The sequence below is a fragment of the Sus scrofa genome, chromosome 5 (assembly GCF_000003025.6).
Source record: "Sus scrofa isolate TJ Tabasco breed Duroc chromosome 5, Sscrofa11.1, whole genome shotgun sequence".
Classification (NCBI taxonomy): domain Eukaryota; kingdom Metazoa; phylum Chordata; class Mammalia; order Artiodactyla; family Suidae; genus Sus; species Sus scrofa.
In genome coordinates, this window is record NC_010447.5 from 98,921,323 (window position 1) to 98,940,786 (window position 19,464).

General features: G+C 43.9%; 1 protein-coding gene across 1 annotated transcript in view; it reads right to left on the reverse strand.

The window, feature by feature from the left end:
• Positions 1-19,464, reverse strand: part of TMTC2 (transmembrane and tetratricopeptide repeat containing 2) — a 389,840-nt gene that overhangs the window by 225,919 nt on the left and 144,457 nt on the right. Inside the window, 1 exon segment of the mRNA XM_021093031.1 lies at positions 1,625-2,195. Coding sequence (XP_020948690.1) covers positions 1,625-2,195 — 571 coding nt within the window.

Genomic DNA, 19,464 nt, shown 5'->3' on the forward strand with positions numbered 1-19,464 from the left:
GTGGTCATAAAATTAAAAAAAAAAAAAAAAAAAAAAAAAAAGTTTCTTTTTCTTTTTAGGGCCACAACTGCAGCATAGGGAAGTTCCCAAGCTAGGGGTCAAGTTGGAGCTGCAGCTGCCAGCCCACACCACAGCCACAGCCAGGCAGGATCCAAGCCACGTCTGCAACCTACACCACAGCTTACAGCAACACTGGATCCTTAACCCAGTGACTGAGGCCAGGGATCAAACCGGTATCTTCATGGATCCTAGCTGCGTTTGTTAGCGCTGAGCCATGACAGGAACTCCCAAGAAAAAGATTATTCTCCTTAAATTCCTTGAAAGAATAATTAAAGCGGATTTGAAATTAAGAGTCTGACTTGCAAACCATATGCTGTTTTCAAACCATCAAACTCTAACATGGGTTTTCATTTAAAGTTTCAGCATTTAACTGAAATCACAGAAGAGCTTCCTCAAGCGCTTGATCCTTGAGCTCTAACTGAAAAGGTTATGCTTTTCTGCAGAAGAGAAGTACAGCAGTAAGTACTCTGCCTCCAAAGTTTAAAAAAAAAAAAAAAAGTTATTTAAGAATACATAAATGCTTCCATTTCCCTCCATTTTTTAAATGTCATTTTCTTCCTAATTCCGTTTTAAGTAAAATTAAGGACCGAGAGGGAAAAACGTGGTAAAAGCTAGAACACCTGACAGCTTTCTCAGGGGGAGTATCCAAAAGTTTAATTCCTTGCTTAACGGTGTCCAGAAGGATAGCAGAGCTGGCCTCAGTCACGGCTGAGGTTTGCAACCACTGGCCAAGCTGAGTCTTTCTACTTCAAGTCAGGGCAAGGGTTCGGAGCGAGGGAGGATGGGCCAATGGGAAGGAGCTTGGTTCTCAAGACGAGTCTGTCCCCCGAGCCTCCCCCAACACACCAGCGGAAAACTGCCCTGTCCTCTGAAGCACAGGGCATGCGAAAGTGCTCCCGTAACCTTGAAACAACACTGCATCCGAAACCCCTGCGGGAACACAGAAGAACAACCCCGAAGCCCTGAGGCAGAGGTCTAAATTGGCCTGGGGGCAAAGCTCTTACTAACCACTTTCTGTTTGGGCTTTTCTATTATTAGACACCCCCCCCCCACGAGGAAAAGGTGAATATGACTCACTGGGTAAGAATGTGAGTTCCCAGCGCACAGCAGAGACGGCTGTTTTCCAAAGTCAGCTCAGGAAAAGTACTATTAGCAAAAGGCAGAGGACTTCCTCTTTCTAGAGTTAACCTAGCTCTGGTATCAGCGGTGTTATTTTTTTCTAAGACGTATTAGAGGCAATGTATTGGATTATGGGGAATCGGGGCCGACATCGAAAAGGAGAACCGATGAATAAACAGCAAAGTGCCTTTTCTTTACAAGGCAGAACTGTCCCTCCACCCCCTTGGAAATCATGAAAATGAGTTAAGAAACCCGAGAGGTACAAATCCGAGACTGAACCCCAGGTTACCAGGGAAAGGCCGCAGAGGTCCCTTCCACCTCGTGGAGACCAGAGGGGAACTTAGTGGAAATTCTCTTTGAAGGGAACGCACTTGCCTTCTCAACAGGGCAAAGGGAAGAAGCAAGGAGAGGACGCAGACACCCTCGAGCACCCACGATCACTTACCTTGTAAATGGTGGGGAAGACGTCTCTCACCTTCAGCCTGTGAAACACAAAGACGTCATACACGGCCGACACCGCCAGGACCGTCAATCCCTGCTCCTTCCACAACATGCTGCATCCCGCACACAGTCCGGTCCCCAGGAACCAGCCCCAGGTCCTGGCCGAGGAGCCTCTCGTGGAGCAGTGCTTCATGTAGCAGAGCAAGGAGAGGAGAAAGAAGAGACTGGCCCCCACGTCGGCCCGGCCCACGATGCCCGCCACCGCCTCCGTGTGGATGGGGTGCGAGGCAAACATCAAGCCAGCCAGGAAGGTCCAGCATCCATCCCCCAGGAGAGCCTTGGAGAAGCTGGTGAAGAGACCCGTGACGGCCGCGTGCAGTAGGACATTGACGAGATGGTAGCTCCAGGGGTTCAAGCCTCCGATGGCATGGTTCAGGCGGAAAGAAAGAGTGCAGAGTGGCCTGTAGGACTTGTGGCTGCCACTGTGGGTTAGAAGGGTCCCCCAAAAATCATTGTAGAAAATGTGGGTCCACGGCGTTTCAGGGAGAAGGTCCTGATTTGTCTTGATGGCACGGCTAGAAGACGAAATGTTAAAAAAGAAAGCAAATGTAAAATACAGAAAGGAAAAAAAAAAAATACGTGTTGCTAAACCGTGCGGCTAAAATAGCACCTTCCTTCCCAGCTTTATCATGCCCTTGCTTTGTCACCACATGGCTCTACGATGGGATTCCAGGTAGATGAGATTAATGCAACTGAAGTCTTAGAGAAGGCGCTGCATACAGGCTGAAGCCAGGCCTTCCCCGTGTGCTCAGTAGCACCTCCACTAGGACTCCGTTTCTTTTCCTCAAAAGTTTTCTTCGTTGTTGAGGGCAAATATCACTGAGGAAGAAATGCAGTTTCTATCAGGGGTTAAAGCTTTAATAAAGCAGCTACCAAACAACGGCCCTCGTGGCCCTAGTACTGACAGGAGGTGTGAGAATTTGCATTTTTAAGAAGCAAAGTCCCTGGTGATATGGGTGCAGATGATACACTGAGAGCAAGAACTAGCCATCCTACTAGAAATAAATTTAAAGAGAATAGGACCCAACATTCCACCTTTCTAACACATGTAACTGTGCACTTATCTGCTACGCAGGAAAGCAAAGAGCAAAGGTTTCCAGGCACATGCGTGTTCTGGAGATCCAGTACAAAGACGTCTGGGCCTCTTAGCAGCTACTGCTGTTACTCTACAAAGACAGTGTTATGATTTAGGAAAAGTCCCAAATTACATGCAGCTTCATCCACACCTCTGACATTACTTATATTTGGGGGTGAGAGTAAAAACACACCAACCTACATGAACGGTAGCTGATTATCTACTCTGTCAAATACTATGCTAGTTCTTCTACGTATATTATTTACCTATGAGAACTAGCTGACTTTTCCGGATGCTCAAGAAAAAAAGCAAAATCTGTTAAAATCATGTCTTAAAAAATACTCAGGACGACAACAGTTCTCAACCAATGCCTATACTCTCTTTTTCCCGTACTCAGAGATCTTCAGGTTTTAGCTGAGTACATAGTCATCTGGAAAAAAATGTTATTTCCTATCTTTCCCTGCTGCTAAATATGCTCATGTGACTAATAATTGGCCAGGTAGGAACAGTGGCTGAGTGCTATACACGACTTCTAGAAAATACCCTTAAAAGGGATTCCTGCCTCCGCCCCTGCCCACTTCCTGCTGGAGCAGGTGTCATAGCTGGAGTTCCAGCAGGCGCCTTGACCTGTAAGGTGTCCTTAGGAATATAAGTCCTGTCCAGCAGAGCAATAAGACTGAAGGAAATTGAGTCCCTGTCACGGCTGACCACACCAGCCCTGAGCTAACTGTGTGAGCTTATGAGAAAAAAAATTGCTATCTTGTTTAACCTGCAGTATGTGGGGTGTTAGCTCGTGCAAGCTGCGTCTACTCGTTAGTGAAATCTTTTGTTAACAGAAGACCTCCTATATCACAGTGCTTTGATTTTCTATTTTGATTTTGATTTTTTACAAGTCTCCGTGTATTGACTGTATATAAATGAATTTCCATATAAATTGGCTTTTAAAATATTAGAAACAGATGTTATTCTGGATCCATTAAATTAAAACACCCTGTTATGACATTCATCAAGAGACTAACCCAGAAGTAATTGCTCAAGACTTGATGGGTTATAATTAAAATTTTAAAGAAATATGAAAAACTGCCAAACTGCCAAACAGCGTTGTCAGAGAAAGCTGATTTCAAGCCATTGAGAAGGAAAAGCCAACTGGCCTCTCCTAAACATTAACCTAGATATTGAGGTGCGTTTCTCTAATATCAATGCAGAAACATCCATGTTACCAAAATCAGGGCAACAGAAAGCCCCACAGCAAAGGATTCTGGGATAAGGCTTTGCTAATTTAGCAAGAACGGCTGGAAAGCACATGCTGTTTGGGTCAGGACTTCACCCTTTCAGCCGCAGATCCACACAGGATGGAGAAAAGCATGTCCCCTAAACCAGGTTTTTACATGCTATTAGTTCAGCTCCACAACCCACTCTGTAAAGATTTTTGGAGGGAAAGGAAAAAAAAAAACCTGCTCTTAAAAATCTGTCAAAAGCTGCCAGAGTTCCTTACACCCATAGCAATGAATCCAGTAATCCATAGCAGCCAACAAAATATACTCTACGTCTACCTCTCACAAAGTAAGAACCTCAAAACCAAGAACGAAACTAACCAATGTCATAATTTCACTGTGACAAAAACCTTGGATGAGGCACAGCCGTAAATCTGCATTTGTCGAAAAAAACTGAAACGACAAACAGACTTAATAAATCAAAAGCGAAAGAGCAAAGGAACACCTCACCCCTGTTCAAAACAAACTCCACTAAGGGCCACTTCGGTCTGATAAAATTCTCTGATGGGCGTTATCTGATCAGGTAGATTTTTTATTTACGCAATGAATGTTAAAACAAAAGAACACGAAGCGAGACTAAATTGTCCCGGGCTTTAGTGTATAACTCAGGTCACACATGCAAGTCAGTGATAAGGGCTCCAGTACGCATCCCTCACATTATATTAAGAAAGATACGAACCAAAAGGGATTTAATGGAATCTGAATCATCAGCCAGCAAAAGAAGAAGTCAAGGTAGCAGGTGAACACCAAACAGAACAGACTCATCTCTTTGCGTTTCCTTCGCACGACCCCAAAAATGGAAAGAGGAAGCCAGTGATTTCTCAGCTAATGAAACAGCTTAATGCAACACAAAATTGCATGCTGATGTAATCTCTGATGTTTCTTCGGTGAGCTGGAAATGAACATTCAGAAAGACAAGAAGGAATTCAGACAGTTTCCACTCCAGGAAAGGTGCAGAACAGGGAAGCAGCAGATGTGAAAGAGAAACAACTGGAGGCCGAATTCTCCGGGGAACACAGGCCCGAGACTGTCTTTGGAAGCGGAGATACCCTGTCTCTCACGTCTCGAGGGAGGGCCTCGCCTGGTTTCAGCTCTGTTCGCGTGTGGCTCTTTGTTTTGGCTGCCCTACGATTTTTCTTTTCAAAAAGGCCAACGCGATTGCAAAGCTGATGAACGACACAACACTGCCGTCCCCACTGTCCTTGTGTGTGTTTCTCTGGCTGCTCTTTTTTCTGTCCCCTGACCTTTTCAGTCACCAGCGCCCACATGAATGATGACCACGGGTCCTTCAGGGCACGAAGGATGCTGAGATTCTGCAAACATCAAAGGGCACCCTCTTCCCCAGTGCTTTCAAATTGTTCTACTGAAAAGTGAGGAAAGGCCAAACTTTACATTAAAAAAGCAAAAAATAAAAATAAAAAACAAAAAAAAAATCCTTTAACGTGATAGATTGACATTGGTCCTGCAGCAGAAGGAAGAAAGAATGGCCTTTGTCAACCGGCCAGCAGAGCATGCGCCCGATGCCCAGGAAGGGCAGTGAAACGCGGTGGGTAAGAAACTCATTTCTGGAGCCAACCGGACCAGAGCCCAGGCTATGAGAGCGCGGCTCCAGCTCTCCATACCTCAGTTTCCTCATCTGCAAAATCAGGCTATAAGTGATCCTTGCTTTCGAGGATCCTTCTGAGGAGTACACGAGTTAGTGAGCAAAAGGCGCGTGTTATGTGTGATGGACGTCACACATTATCTGCGGGGATCATTATAACTACCATTGCCCTCGACACCAGTCACCGCAGACACATGCTCTTTCTCCCTGTTTACAGCCTCTGAAATCTAGGCTATGAGTTTTTCACCTAAAATTCCTTTAAGTTTTAATGACACTCTCAGCACAAAGTAATAAACCTTTAGGAAGTCTTCGCTTTGGTCTTTAACGCAGTGCCCTTCTCATTCCCCTCCTCTCCCTCCGACGACCTCTTTCCGACGGCCTCGGCCAGCATCTCCTCCAGATCCTTCTCCCAGATGGGGACGGCTCTCTCCTGGCTCCGTCCCATGACCCTCCTGCTCTACCGTCCACGCCGGGTCATCATCTCAAGAGACCCTTTCTCCAGCGACACCTCCAGCCTGGGCGCTGCTCGCCAGCCCACATGTCCACTTGCCCAGGTGACAGCCACACCTGAATGGTGACGTCCTGGTTCCTCCGCCAACATCAGGTGTGTTACCTTTGGCCCCTTCACCTCTGAAGCATAGCTTCTCTATCTATGGGGGGCAGATAACAACATTTCTCACAAACTGTGATGCTGAAAATCAAATGAGGCAACGTTCGCTTAAAATGTTTGAAAATTACGTAGCTTAGGGTCATGGATTGGCTTTTCCAGGCCCTTCTTCTAGCTGATATTATCTTGCTTTTCCTTTCACGAACAGGCCACACCCACTCTCAGTCCGTGTCGTGGAGTGGTGGTCCTCACCTCTTGATGAAAGGTCGTCAGAAGATTAGATTTGGTCAATTAGTGCCTATCTGTCCCCATCCTCATTTCCTGCCACAAGGACTGACTTAGCTGTCAGCCAAGTCAACACAGCGCAAAAAATCTACTGAGATAGGACATCTTCTTTAAGAATAAGATGAAATCCTAGAGCTATTCAAGAGCTGAAGATAGAGCCTAGGCAGGAAGACAACACACACACATCCAGATCAAGGACACAAAGAGGCAGTTCCTAGTGCAGCTGGATCCCATCATGCCTGAAGCTAACAATACTAAACGAGCCAATAAATGCCCTTTACTCATGCCTGAGTTTGACCACCTGCAACCAAGAGTGGATGTAAAATTGCAATGTGTAATTATCAAGGCATATTGTTAGTTGTCCTTAGACTTAGTAAGACTGAATTCAAAGAATTTTCCTCACTAACCATGTCGTTTTTCATACGAGGCCCTCATTAAGTACTATCCTTCTTCCACCACTGACATCGTGGTTGTACGGGAGGGCGCGCGCTCTCTCTCCTTGCTCCGTATCTCCTTTTAAATTAGCTGAGGATATTTTAAGCTGGTCAGGATCTCAGAGGAAAAAAACCCAAGTGACGAGTCTCCCTTAAATCCACCTCCACTCCCCTCTTCTCCTGCCCTCAACTGGGCTTCCATCACTTCCTACCTCTACTGCTGGACATACAGAAAGGATATATTTTCTCCCAGTGCCCAATTCATATTGGGCGCAGAATACGTATCGGCGAAACTGAATTAAACCTTCATCCTGTCGCTTTCAGTGCCCTGGTGATCCACGACATAGGCTGTGGATAGAGACACTTCCCGAAACAGAACTAACACCATCACTCTGCTTCTCAAGAGTCTCACATCATGCCCTACTGCTTCCCACAATAAACACCCTCCCAGGCCACCGTGCACAGCCATCCCCATCTTGGCTTCCAGGCCAATCTCCCATTACGTCTCCATATGCATCCTAATGCCAACTAAACTTCCCAGCTTCTAGGCCTTTGCTCGAACCGTTTTGTCCCGTCCTCTGCCTGGGCTGCAGTTGTTCAACCCATTCTATCTGTCCCAATATGCTTCAATCACCAAAGCTGGTTTGTGAGGCCCGCCTCCCTGAAGTCTTTCCTAGTTATCATTGCAAATATGCTCGATTTGGACATCGAGCTTGGATATTCCCATTCATAGCACTGGCTTCTTACTACAATCATCAGGGATTTTAAGTGTCATGATGTGTGGAAGACATGTCACAAGGAGGAGGAGGACATAGAGGCAGTGAAATTGGGGCAGAGGTGACTTTAATATTCCCTCTTCTATCCCCTGTTGAAAATCACAGCTCAACAAAACGGACTGATTCTGTCTTAAGAAAAGTATTCGCTCACTCATGTATTCATTCTTTCATTCAGTGATGGGCTAGACTCCGTCAAGGGCACTGCACATGGAATGGTAAGCAAAACAGATGCACTGCCTTTGAGAAACGGACTAGGAGGAGAGGCAAAGACTCAGCAAAGGGTGTCCACATTCACAGAGGAGTTAAAGGGAGGAGGACGGGAACTAGAATGTGGCCCGACGGAAGGTCAGTATTTTCAAAGACCATGAGGCAGGAGAGAAGGTGGTGAGCGTGGGATCTAAAAATATACAATAGTTTGGTTTGGCTGAAGTGAAGGTGCAGCGGCATTACTCTGTCTTGTCTGACTGTCCTTCTTAGGATGGAGAGACATGTGTCTTGACATCAAGTCCCCAGTGAATTCAGGTCTGATTCAGCTACTGCCTTTATTAGAACTTGCTTTATCTCCCCAACACACTAGGAACTCCAAAGACATGGAAAAGCATCTTATTTATCTTTTGGAGCTTTGCACAGAGCAGGAATTCAATGTCTATTTGAGGAATTGAATTCTAATTATGTGATTGGTATTGATAAGCTGCACTCACCTTTCAGAAAAATCACTGTTTTCAGCATATAGGGAATTATCACTTTCATCTCTAAGTAGTTCACTCACTGTGCACACGAGGCTCTGCTCATTCAGTGATAATTAACTGAGAAAAATCATCAGGTTAACTGGCTTACCCAAATGACTATGGCACACACTTGCCACTTAACCTATAATCCCTTCATTAGAGCCCCTCTTTAGGGATACGCAATTAGATGTAGGAAGCTAATAAGCAGATACTTAGCTACCAGGGCAGGGAAAAGAGATAAATACTGCAACATCCTAGAGCCTGTCTAGTATGGGGATAAGCAATGTATTTTGGATTCCGAGAGGAATTTCAGGCGGGGCACGTAAATTCAGGTGTAGGGTGCGGCCCTGGTGGGGGCAGTGTTAGCTTTCTAGGTCCCCACAGAAATGGAAGCCACCATATGCTTTAGGCATGAATTGGTCACTACACACATAAAACATTCCCACACTTGCTTGTTTCCATTTGTGTGTGTGTGTGTGTGTGTGTGTATTTAGGGCCACACCCACAGCATACGGAAGTCCTCCAGCTAGGGGTCGAATCAGAGCTGCAGCTGCCAGCCTAGAGCCACAGCAACACCAGACCCAAGCCTCATCTGTGACCTATCCCACAGCTCACAGCAATGCCAGATCCTTGACCCCATGAGTGGGGCCAGGGATCAAACCCCTGTCCTCATGGTTACTAGGTCCGTTTCCACCGAGCCACAACGGGAATGCCCGCTTATTTACATCTCGTTCTCCCCCTACTAGACGGTAAACCCCTTCCTTGGCAGAGAGGGCGATTTCCCTTCCTAAGCAACTGGCACTTTTGAAAAAATTCAAATTGTCGCTGACAAGACGCTGAATGAAAATAGGCTGCAGGAATAACAAAGAGCCTGCTGTCAGACATCCAAGAAATAGGGCCTAAGTCTAAGAATGCTCAGCCTTATAACTAAAGGAATATTCTTGGTGGACCCTATTCCATCCCTGTAGGAGTTTCGCCTATAGGCAATGAAGGAGTTTGACGAGCCATATCTGACACAGCTACCCTATCCAGCTCCCCCCAAAAACAAGGAAAGTAAGCTTCTGATTAAATGTGGTCCCAGCTGCAGCTGAACGAAGCCCCAGAGCTGGTGGAGATTCTGATTCATTCTCAGAGTTTCCCAAGTACAGAGTTTGCCCAGAAACTCTCGTCTTGGTGGGAGACAATGAAAAGGATGAATCTTGGCTACATAAATATCTTTAGCTTCCCAAATAAATCAATGCTGCCCTTTTCAGAGTTTCTACAGGAAATAAGCAAGACAAAAACTTTAAATAACCCTGAAAACAATTAATCATCCATTTAAAAGAAAACTGATGATTTAAAAATAAAATTCCAGTTACCTAAAAAAGAAAAAAAAAAATTTTTTTTTTTTTACCTATGGTATCCCAGGCCAGGGATCAGATCTGAGCCGTCGTTGCAACCTAAGCTGAAGCTGCAGCAATGCCGGATGCTTAACGCATTGTGCTGGGCCAGGGATCAAACCAAAATCCCAAGACACTGCCAATCCCAATGCAGCACAGCAGGAATGCCTACCTAAACATGTTTTTAAAAAGTACTAATATGAAAAACATTTGCAAGATTAAAGCAAACATCCATAGCATACGATTATCACAAAAACCACACTTCAAGCATTTCATTTCCTGATTAAAATAATCCTCTACCTTAATATTAGCTTTATAACAACTTGAAAATTTTTTCATTGCCTGGCAATTTACATGATGAAAAACAATGTTAATATTTTCCACACAATTATTGGGACACTATTTCCATATCATGCCTCCCTAACATAAAATATCATACTTAGCATTCACCCCTTCCCACTGCTCTAAATGGAGGTAGTCTCACTGTAAAAGCTTAATGAATATATCTTTATTTCTAGTTTTCCAGACTTGAAATTAGTAGCCACTAGAAGAGGTATCATGAAACTTTTTTGCTCTCTGAAGTTGACTCCAAGTATACGAACCACTTTAGCACACTCCTTAATGTATTGCATGAATTTCAGTCGGTTTGGGAGGTTGTCATACATTCATAGTTCTATAAAAAGATGACGAACAATTTTTGGTTTTCTTACAGTTCATACTACGTTCCCGTCACGATGGATGTTTTAAAGGATGGCTGGTTCCTTATAATTTTTTTCTAATTTAAAAATATTACAAATATTTGACTTTTTAAAGAGAAGAAATGAGTGTCAGATGATAGGTATATAATTCAAAGTTTGAAAGTTCAAAGCTTTCAAAAATCACTGGGCTCTATCAGACACCAGAATTCAAGAAAGAGAACACACGTGAGATTCCGAGAACACCTATTTTGTGCATGGTCTTGTTTTAGGTGCTTTTACAGAATAAAAGATGATGTATTTTTGCGCTTCGGGACTTGATTATTATCCAAATGCCTTCTAAAAAGGGAGGCGTGGCAAGCTGAAAATATACCTTTTCAGTTAAACTACTTGCCTTTGGGAGTTCCTGCTGTGGCTCAACGGTAACGAACCCATCTAGGATCCATGAGGACGTGGGTTCGATCTCTGGCCTCAGAGGGTTAAGGATCAGAGGTGCTATGAGCTGTGGTGTAGGTCGCAGACGCAGCTTGGATCCTGAGTTGCTGTGGCTGTGACATAGGCCGGCAGCTACACCTCCAATGCGATCCCTAGCCTGGGAATGTCCATATGCCTCAGGTACAGTTCTGAAAAGACCAAAAAAAAAAAAAAAAAAAAAATTGCCTTCACATATAAATGTGCTGTAGCAATTTTAGAACCGATATGCTAAAATACACGGAAGTTTTACCAACTACTCAAGTATTATTAAAAAAAAAAAAAAAAACAACTTGAGGAGGGGTCATAAAATCTTCACTTAAGATAAGCAGAAAGAGGGCCTTCCGGCTGTAACCACCGCTTGAGAAGCCACTAAGTACTGCCAGACCGTGGAAGGTGGGGGAAATTGTTTTAAACCAAGAAACGAATAGGCATGAAGAAAAGAGGCGAGGGGTGGGGAGGCGGGGGGAGCTACATCATCCAGATGTTTGGCTTATCTCTAAGCCGAACTCCTGTCTTCTCTGAATTAAGTCTTAACCAAATCACCTTTCTTTATCCGCACCTCTCCTTCAGCCAAAGAGCCTAGCCAAGAAACTTCTTCTCGCCAAACATTTGCAATGATCCTTTGTCTTTTCTACTTAAAATTTTCCACATGTTGCTGATGGATCCCTACACGTCCTCAGGTTCCAATCCCACCTTGCACGCGCATCACGACTTTACATCTTTCCGTGTGTGTTCACGTTCACAACCCCTGCGCATCCTTGTCACCCCCCATGAGGAAGCCGATGTGGACGAGAGAGAGAGAGAGAGAGGTTAGGAGACCGGCCTGGGACAACTGGATCGGTACAGATCAGAGCCACCCACCCTGGCATCCACATCTCAGTTCCTCGTCGTTAAGTTAACATGAGGCCTCTCGGCTGGGCGCTGATGTCAGCTAACTGGTGCCCTCGGAAGAAGAGTGAATTCAGACACAGAGCAACGTGAGAGGCACGTGCGCACAGAGAAAGGACCATGTGCAGACCAATAAGAAGGCGGCCGCCCACAAGCCTGGGGGGGCCTCCGGGGAAACCAAACCCACACACACCTGACCTGAGACTTTCACCCTGCAGAGCCGTAAGCAAATACATTTCTGGGGCCCAAGCCACCTCATGGGCGCTATTCTGTTCCAACAAACCAATACACCCCATCTACCACAGCGCCTGTCCCCTACAATTGCACACGCTCTCCTTTTATCCTTCAGAGATCCGGGGAAACCGGATGGCCCCCAAAAGCTGCATTTGTCCAGTACGATGGCTGGTGCTCTCCTTTTTGAGGACAGGGGTTGAACTGCTTTGTGCATATATGTCGTATTTGAAGAGGTATCTGGTTCCCAGTTCTGCCAGGATCTGTCTACACCCTTTACCGGGATGGGGAAAAGGGTTTGTGAGCATGTCCATGGGGCATTAACACCAAAAGACACGTAATACAACACGAGTGCTACTTCGTATTTACATGGGGATCACAAAGCTTACAAAGCACAGACACACACACACACACACACACACACACACAGGATCTTATTTTATCCTCACAGCACTGCTGTAAAAGCAGAAACTAAGCGGGAATGGGTTAAGGTCTTTAAGAAGAGCACATCCTTACAGAGAGGCCGAGAAGAACCCCGAACACTGCCTTCCAAACTACTTACCGTTTCACCTTTGGAGCAGCTCTGTTCCTGCCCACGGGCAATAAATCTCCCCCAAGAAGTGTCTGTAAGACGATTTGAAAGTAAAATCCTCGTCTATTATTGCATTTCGTCTGGAATCCATATATCTGCCCTCAAGACTCAATAAAGCTATAAAAAATGCTTTGGTGCCATATTCTTTTAATTTCTGCATTTCAAAAACAAAGTCCTCTTTGAGCACTAAGGCGTCTTGGAAAACGTGAGTCAAAGGAAGGTGTTAGTTGTCCTCCAGTGATGGGTGAAAAAGGGAGCTTTACGAAAGCCAAAAACGAACCTATAATTTCATAGTACAGAATATAATAGAAAACATATTCTGGCAGAAATGTTGCTGCCTGCATCCCTTTTCAGCTATAAAATAGTTATATACACACATATACATCTGAGAAAGATCAGACTTTAAACATACTGCGCGCGCGCGCACACACACACACACACACACACACACACACGAGGGGAAGTTTCACCAGGGCTGTTTGTGATGACAGGATACACAGATATCCCCACAATAAAATCAGCCTCACAGCTAAATCAGAGAGGCTTTTTGGACCCAAGAATATATGAGCCCTGATGAAAAACAGATAGCAAAGGGGAAAGCACTCTAATTGAAAACTAACACAGATGAGCCTATACCAACGGCCTCAACATTTGGTCCACAAACCACCGCAAGTCTTTAAGTCGACATGGAAGGCCAGAGATATTTCATCCCAGAATGAGGAGAGAAAGAGATACTAACGCCACCATTAAAATGTATCAGCATTCCAGAATAGAGTACTTCCCAATAGAGATGTCCAATTCATTGACCAAACTTGAAAAATCAAGAAATAAAACTTCAGGAAGCCCTGACACTTTTTGCTCTGTCGCCCTTTACATAAACCACATGGTAGGCACTTAGGCTGAATCATGAAAACTATCAGCATTCTCAGATCTCAGGTTATTGACACATTATGAAACACCCACATGTCCCTTTAAGAATTTTAAGCATGGTATATTCTAGCCTTTTGCTGACCCCCCAAATCCTCAAACTTGGAACAGTCGGATAGGAGAACGGTCTGTTTTAGCCCTCTGTATCTAAAACTGCCAAATCCTCCATAAGACTGGAAATCCCAAAAACAGACCATTTTTATTCAGTCTTGACCAACACCACCTTCCCTACACATAATTTCTATCACCTTGTCCATTGCCAAATAAAAGGAGTTTTTTTCAACAGACAAGTAACCACGCTGATTAAATAAATGCACAAGTCATGAAATGAACAAGCAGAACCTAAGTGTAGGAATAGAAGATAGCATTTAATCAGAGGAATCTGAGCGTAACAGACCTCATTTTTGACTCCAATCTGTTAAAAAACAAACAAACAAACAAAAAAAACCACCTAGACCTTTTATCTGTAGCAACTCCAAAAATCCATGCTACAGGTAAAACGCACACACGCGTACGCTTCAGAGTTAGCCAAATCTCGATTCAAATGCTTCCTCTTGAACATACCAACGGCATGATTCAATGATTTCATCTATAAACTGCTCGTCCTGGTGAAGATAAAATAACGATTAACCTGAGGAGGTTAACTCCTGACAAATGAAGCACCTCCCTTGTCTCCCTGGACCGCACAGCACAGCCTCGGTTGGGCATCGGGTTACTGGTATCCTTTACCTTTTCTTGGCATATTCTTAGCATCTTTGCGCCTCTCTCCCCACTGCACCCACATGAAATCATGCCTGTATTCATCCTAAATGAAGCCCATGAGCCAGTCTAAGAGCAGAACAATTATGTTCACAGCAGTCTAACTCATCCTGGAGAATGGGTGACGGCGAGGTTAGGCGAGAGGATCCAGAAGCATGACAGAAAGAAAAAACGGCACACAACTTATGTCACAGCGCACAGCCTAATGAGGATATTCTGGGAAGCAGCCTCATCAGATGGACAGCGGCTGCATATCATCAAAGAAGCTCAGCTTGGGTATTTCTTTGTGATAAATGATCAGTTCTAATAAAACCATAATATGATTTGCAAACTGTCTTCTTTTAGCTTCCCAAAGCCTATTTTTTCCTTGAACAAAGTAGGAAAAGGATTACTCCAGGCATTTCTAATCCACGCACACACATACATCATCACATTTTCAAAGACAGCAACTTCTAAAAAGCAGGACAATATGTGTGTGTGTGTGTGTGTGTGTGTGTGTATACATACACACATACACACATATATAAACCCTTAAAATTATACAAGTGTATATATGTGTGTGTGTCTGTATACATCCGTATCTATCTATCTTTATCTTTGCTAACAAAAAGTCAAAGTCAACATAGTAGTTGCAAAAGTCCTCTTTATATTCTTCCCATAAGCCCACCCTATGCAGGTGGCAGTAAATAGGCCATACTTGGAGATGGCCTGGAATACAATCTAGAAAAGTATAAGATCAGAAATGTGATCCCCTTGTTAAAAAAAATAAATAAATAAAAGACGATGTCACATGCTCTATCGCAGTCACTCCACCCATAGCAGATGGATTTTCACATTGAAAACTAACATTACTCTGTGGCATAGCAGGTTAAGGATCAGCATTGTCGCTATGACGCTTTGGGTCACTGCTGTGGTATGGGTTCCATCCCTGGCCCAGGAACTTCTAATGCTGTGGCGGAAAAACTAATGCTACAAGTTGCCTTGGGGAGGGTAACAGAATAGGCATTCCAATGCCCTACTGGTCCTGCCTTCCAATGGTTTCTCTTCCGAGGACAACCGAGAGGGAAGTTCAGTATTTCTAATGGGGCTCTATCTGTACTACCACTCTCCAAGGGCATTCACCACTTTAAAAAGGAACTCCAAATTCTGTGGTCTTTAAAAGGCAGTAGGTCATCGGGAAAAGTCATTTTTCAGAGCTCCAGTGAACTGGCACTCTGCTTTTAGCCAGCCACAGAGATAAGGCATGCCGTCTCAGTAACAGAACCACCTTTCTTACATTTTTAATCCCTGTCCACTTCAGGGCTCTCAAGAGGAATCAATGCCATACTCATGGCATCATGAATGTTATGCATGCATTTTGACAAAGCAGAAAGGAAAAATCATCCATCAACTATTCATTTTAATGAACATCTGATACAGGTTAGAGGAGTACAGCATCAAGGCATCTTCCCAGCCATCTCCCCTCAAAAGGGCAAAAAAAGAGAATAATCTCATCATTGTCACCCCTCTGAATTTAAGTGAAAATAAAGCACCTAGAGGGGACGGCACGTGTTTTTTATTTCCTATTCTGAATGCACACACAGGTATCAGCATGTTCAAATGGGAGCGAATTCCTCTGGAATGTGAAAGACCATGGGGTTCACACGTAGAAAGATCAATAGTTGTTTCAGAAATTAACTAGACCACATCTTAAACTTCTACATAAGTTCTAAACTGATCCAGGTGTTAGCATCAGGGTAGAAACAGATGCAGTGTTAACACATTAAACTGTGAATCCAGCTCCAACATGGCTTAATGGGCTCCACATGCTGAAAATCATCATGGTGGGAAGTGCACTCGAGCAAAAGCCTAACGTTCAAACAAGAGTTTCCATATCTACATGATGCTCACAAGCAACTACTCTGGGACCAACACTGTTGTTACACTGATTACGGCACATCAGTAGTTTTGAGGGTGAAAATGGTATTAGAAGAGTAATGCAACTACAGAAAAATCAAGCCATGGCTGCCAGAGGCATGCGGACACCATAACACCAACACCGTCACCACAATCAAGTCAACACTGGTCACACCAGCCGTAGACTGTGCTTCTCTCCAAACGCCCAAAATGGCTAAAGGAAGTAAGAAGAATGAGGATGAGATTTATTATAAGAACCACCACTGTTTAATGTACATCCAGAACTTCCTGGTTTTCAGCATATTTTTATATGCATCGTGTAATGTCACAAATGCTTGGCCCATCTTTTTAGTGAAAGAAATAAAGACTCTCATCCAATATCACAAAGTGAGGAAGGAGCAGGATTAGGAAAAAATCAGAGCTTTGGACTGGCATTCTAGTGCTGCTTCTGCTACGTCAATATCTCCAGCTATGAAATGTCTGCCCTGGGGAGGCCCTTGCCCCCATTTCATTTGCAATTAATAAACACACACGCACACACACAGAGACAAAAAAAAAATTAATTGATTTGGGTTATTCTCAAAGAAAAACAATGTATAATAAAGCAGCACAACTGTGTTTTAGTCAGTTCCCTTTGGCCCACGTCATTTCTTTTGCAATGAACAGCACTGACTAAAAGATCTAAATGAAGCTAAATTAGCACAACATACTGGAAAGCTGTCTGGAACAGAAGGGATTTCACCATAGAGTGCTCTGCATTTATCGACTTTTCTATTGACCAAAAAGCCTGCCAGTCTTTAAATAACAACTTCAAAAACATACTATTAAAATAATGCCAAACTATTCTTTATAGTTTTTCCACTTCCAGAGTTGAACTCTGATGAAAATTAATTACATTTTTAAACTCTACTGAGAAGTCACCATTGTACATTTCTTGAATCGAGTCATTTAATTTTTAAATCCATCCTATTTCCTGAGCTTCGGCTTTAGTACTTATTTTCCATCAAATAGACCTCTGTAGATGGTTTACCCCAAGGCAAGCCAGCTTCCAAGTATAACTCACATTAAGAATAAAAGCTGCTGTTAAGATAAGAAGACAACATGTGTCCCAATCGCATCTCAGAGGGGTGTTGGGGGGCCGGTGGTGGGGATTTCAGGAATAGTCATCAAGAGTTTTTGAGAAACTGGATTTTTATTTTTAACCTCACATGGTCTTATTTTTTGTCCTTTTTGACAAATGTATATTTATACAGATTAGAAACTAAGTAATCAGAAGAGGGATAAGGGGGAAAAAATGATAGCAGCGTAGCAGCAGAAAATTTTGAATAGACAGATGGATGAGCGAGAACAGCAACCACACGTAAGGCCAAGACTTCCCACCTCAACAATGACGGAGGGAGGGAGGCAGGTCAAAACCAGTTTTGCTTCTTCTGTCTTCTGGTTTGCACCTATCACTCTAAGATCTGAAGCTTGATCATCTTAACTGGTGGCCAAAGAAAAAGGGGTGAAGTACAACCTCAACTAGAGATATCAGCGCCTGTGTTATTTTCCTGCCATTGCTGTAACGTAAGGTGAGGTGATTATTTGCTATCATGACCACATCCTCGGAGGGCCAAGATCACAAACTCTCATCTTTCAGCTCCAGAGCCTTAAATCCAGAAGGACTTTCACTGGACTGACATCAGCACATCAGCAGGACAGATCTCCTGCTGATAGAAGCCACTCCTTGACTCATGGGCTCTTTCTCCATCTTTGAAGCCAGCAATTAATTCCATCACACAACCTCTGCCTCCATCCTCGATTCTCTGACTCTGACTCTCCTGCCTCCCTCTTTCCATTACCTGAACGCTTGTGATTGTACCAGGCCCACCCAGTTAACACAGAATAACCTCTCATTTAAATTTCTTTTTGTCTTTTTTTTTTTTTTTTGTCTTTTTGCCTTTTCTTGGGCTGCTCCTGTGGCATATGGAGGTTCCCAGGCTAGGGGTCGAATTGGAGCTGTAGCCACTGGCCTACACCACAGCCACAGCAACGCAGTATCCAAGTCGCGTCTGCAACCTACACCAGAGCTCATGGCAATGCCAGATCCTTAACCCACTGAGCAAGGCCAGGAACCGAACCCGCAACCTCAAGGTTCCTAGTCGGATTCGCTAACCACTGAGCACGACAGGAACTCCCTTTTTTTGTCTTTTAGGGCCACACCCACAGCATATGGGTCCCATGTTGCTGTGGCTCTGGCGTAGGCTGGCAGCTACAGCTCTGATTAGACTCCTAGCCTGGAAAACTCCATATGCCATGGGTTCGGCCCTAAAAAAGACAAAAAGACAAAAAAAAAAAAAAAAAAAAAAAAAAAAAAAAAAAAACACCTACGTCTAAATTCCCTCCTGGGCCTCAAATATAATCTAGAGTGTGAGACCTTGTAATTAAGGTAAGTGATCAGTTCATGGCTCTGGATTTCACATATGACATATGTTATACTCAGGGATGATATTCAAAATATTAGCAACTAATAGAGAATGGGTCGTGCTGGGACAGGGTTTTCTCTCCATGTTCAACACTAAACCTTAGGGAGCCGGTCCCCCGGGGAGGTCAAGGTGCTCTCCTGTGAGGGCACAGGACGGTCAAGGACAAGGAAAGCCTCAGAGGGGCAGGAGGCAAGAGTTAAGTACCAGGTGCAATTGCTAAAGCAGTGAGAACTGGCTAAATATTAGTGTCCCAACAGAACCGATTTATCTGGCCAAAGATGGCCACACTGAGTATGTATCACATTCCCAATTAGGAAAACAAAGTTAGATGGGAAATAATGTCTAATTTTTTAAAAGAAGGTGTTGATACCATGTGATGCAGAGGAACGATTAGGTCAACGGTGAGCAATATCCAAACAGATCCTGATAGAACGCAACAACCACCTCAAGTAAAGAAAGTTCAATTTAATAGGCATAAGGATTAGATCCTAAGACCTAAGAAGATTGGGCCCAGAGGTAGGAGCTACAGTATGGGAAGATGTGAGTCGGCCACATCTGCATGGAAAACACTTGATGATTTTAGAAAAAAAGGAAAACAATGACTAGGTGGGATGTGGCCACCAAAGGAGAGGAAAAAAAAATCAAGTGCAAACTCAGATAGCGATAAAAATAATATAATACAGAAGTAAAAGCTAC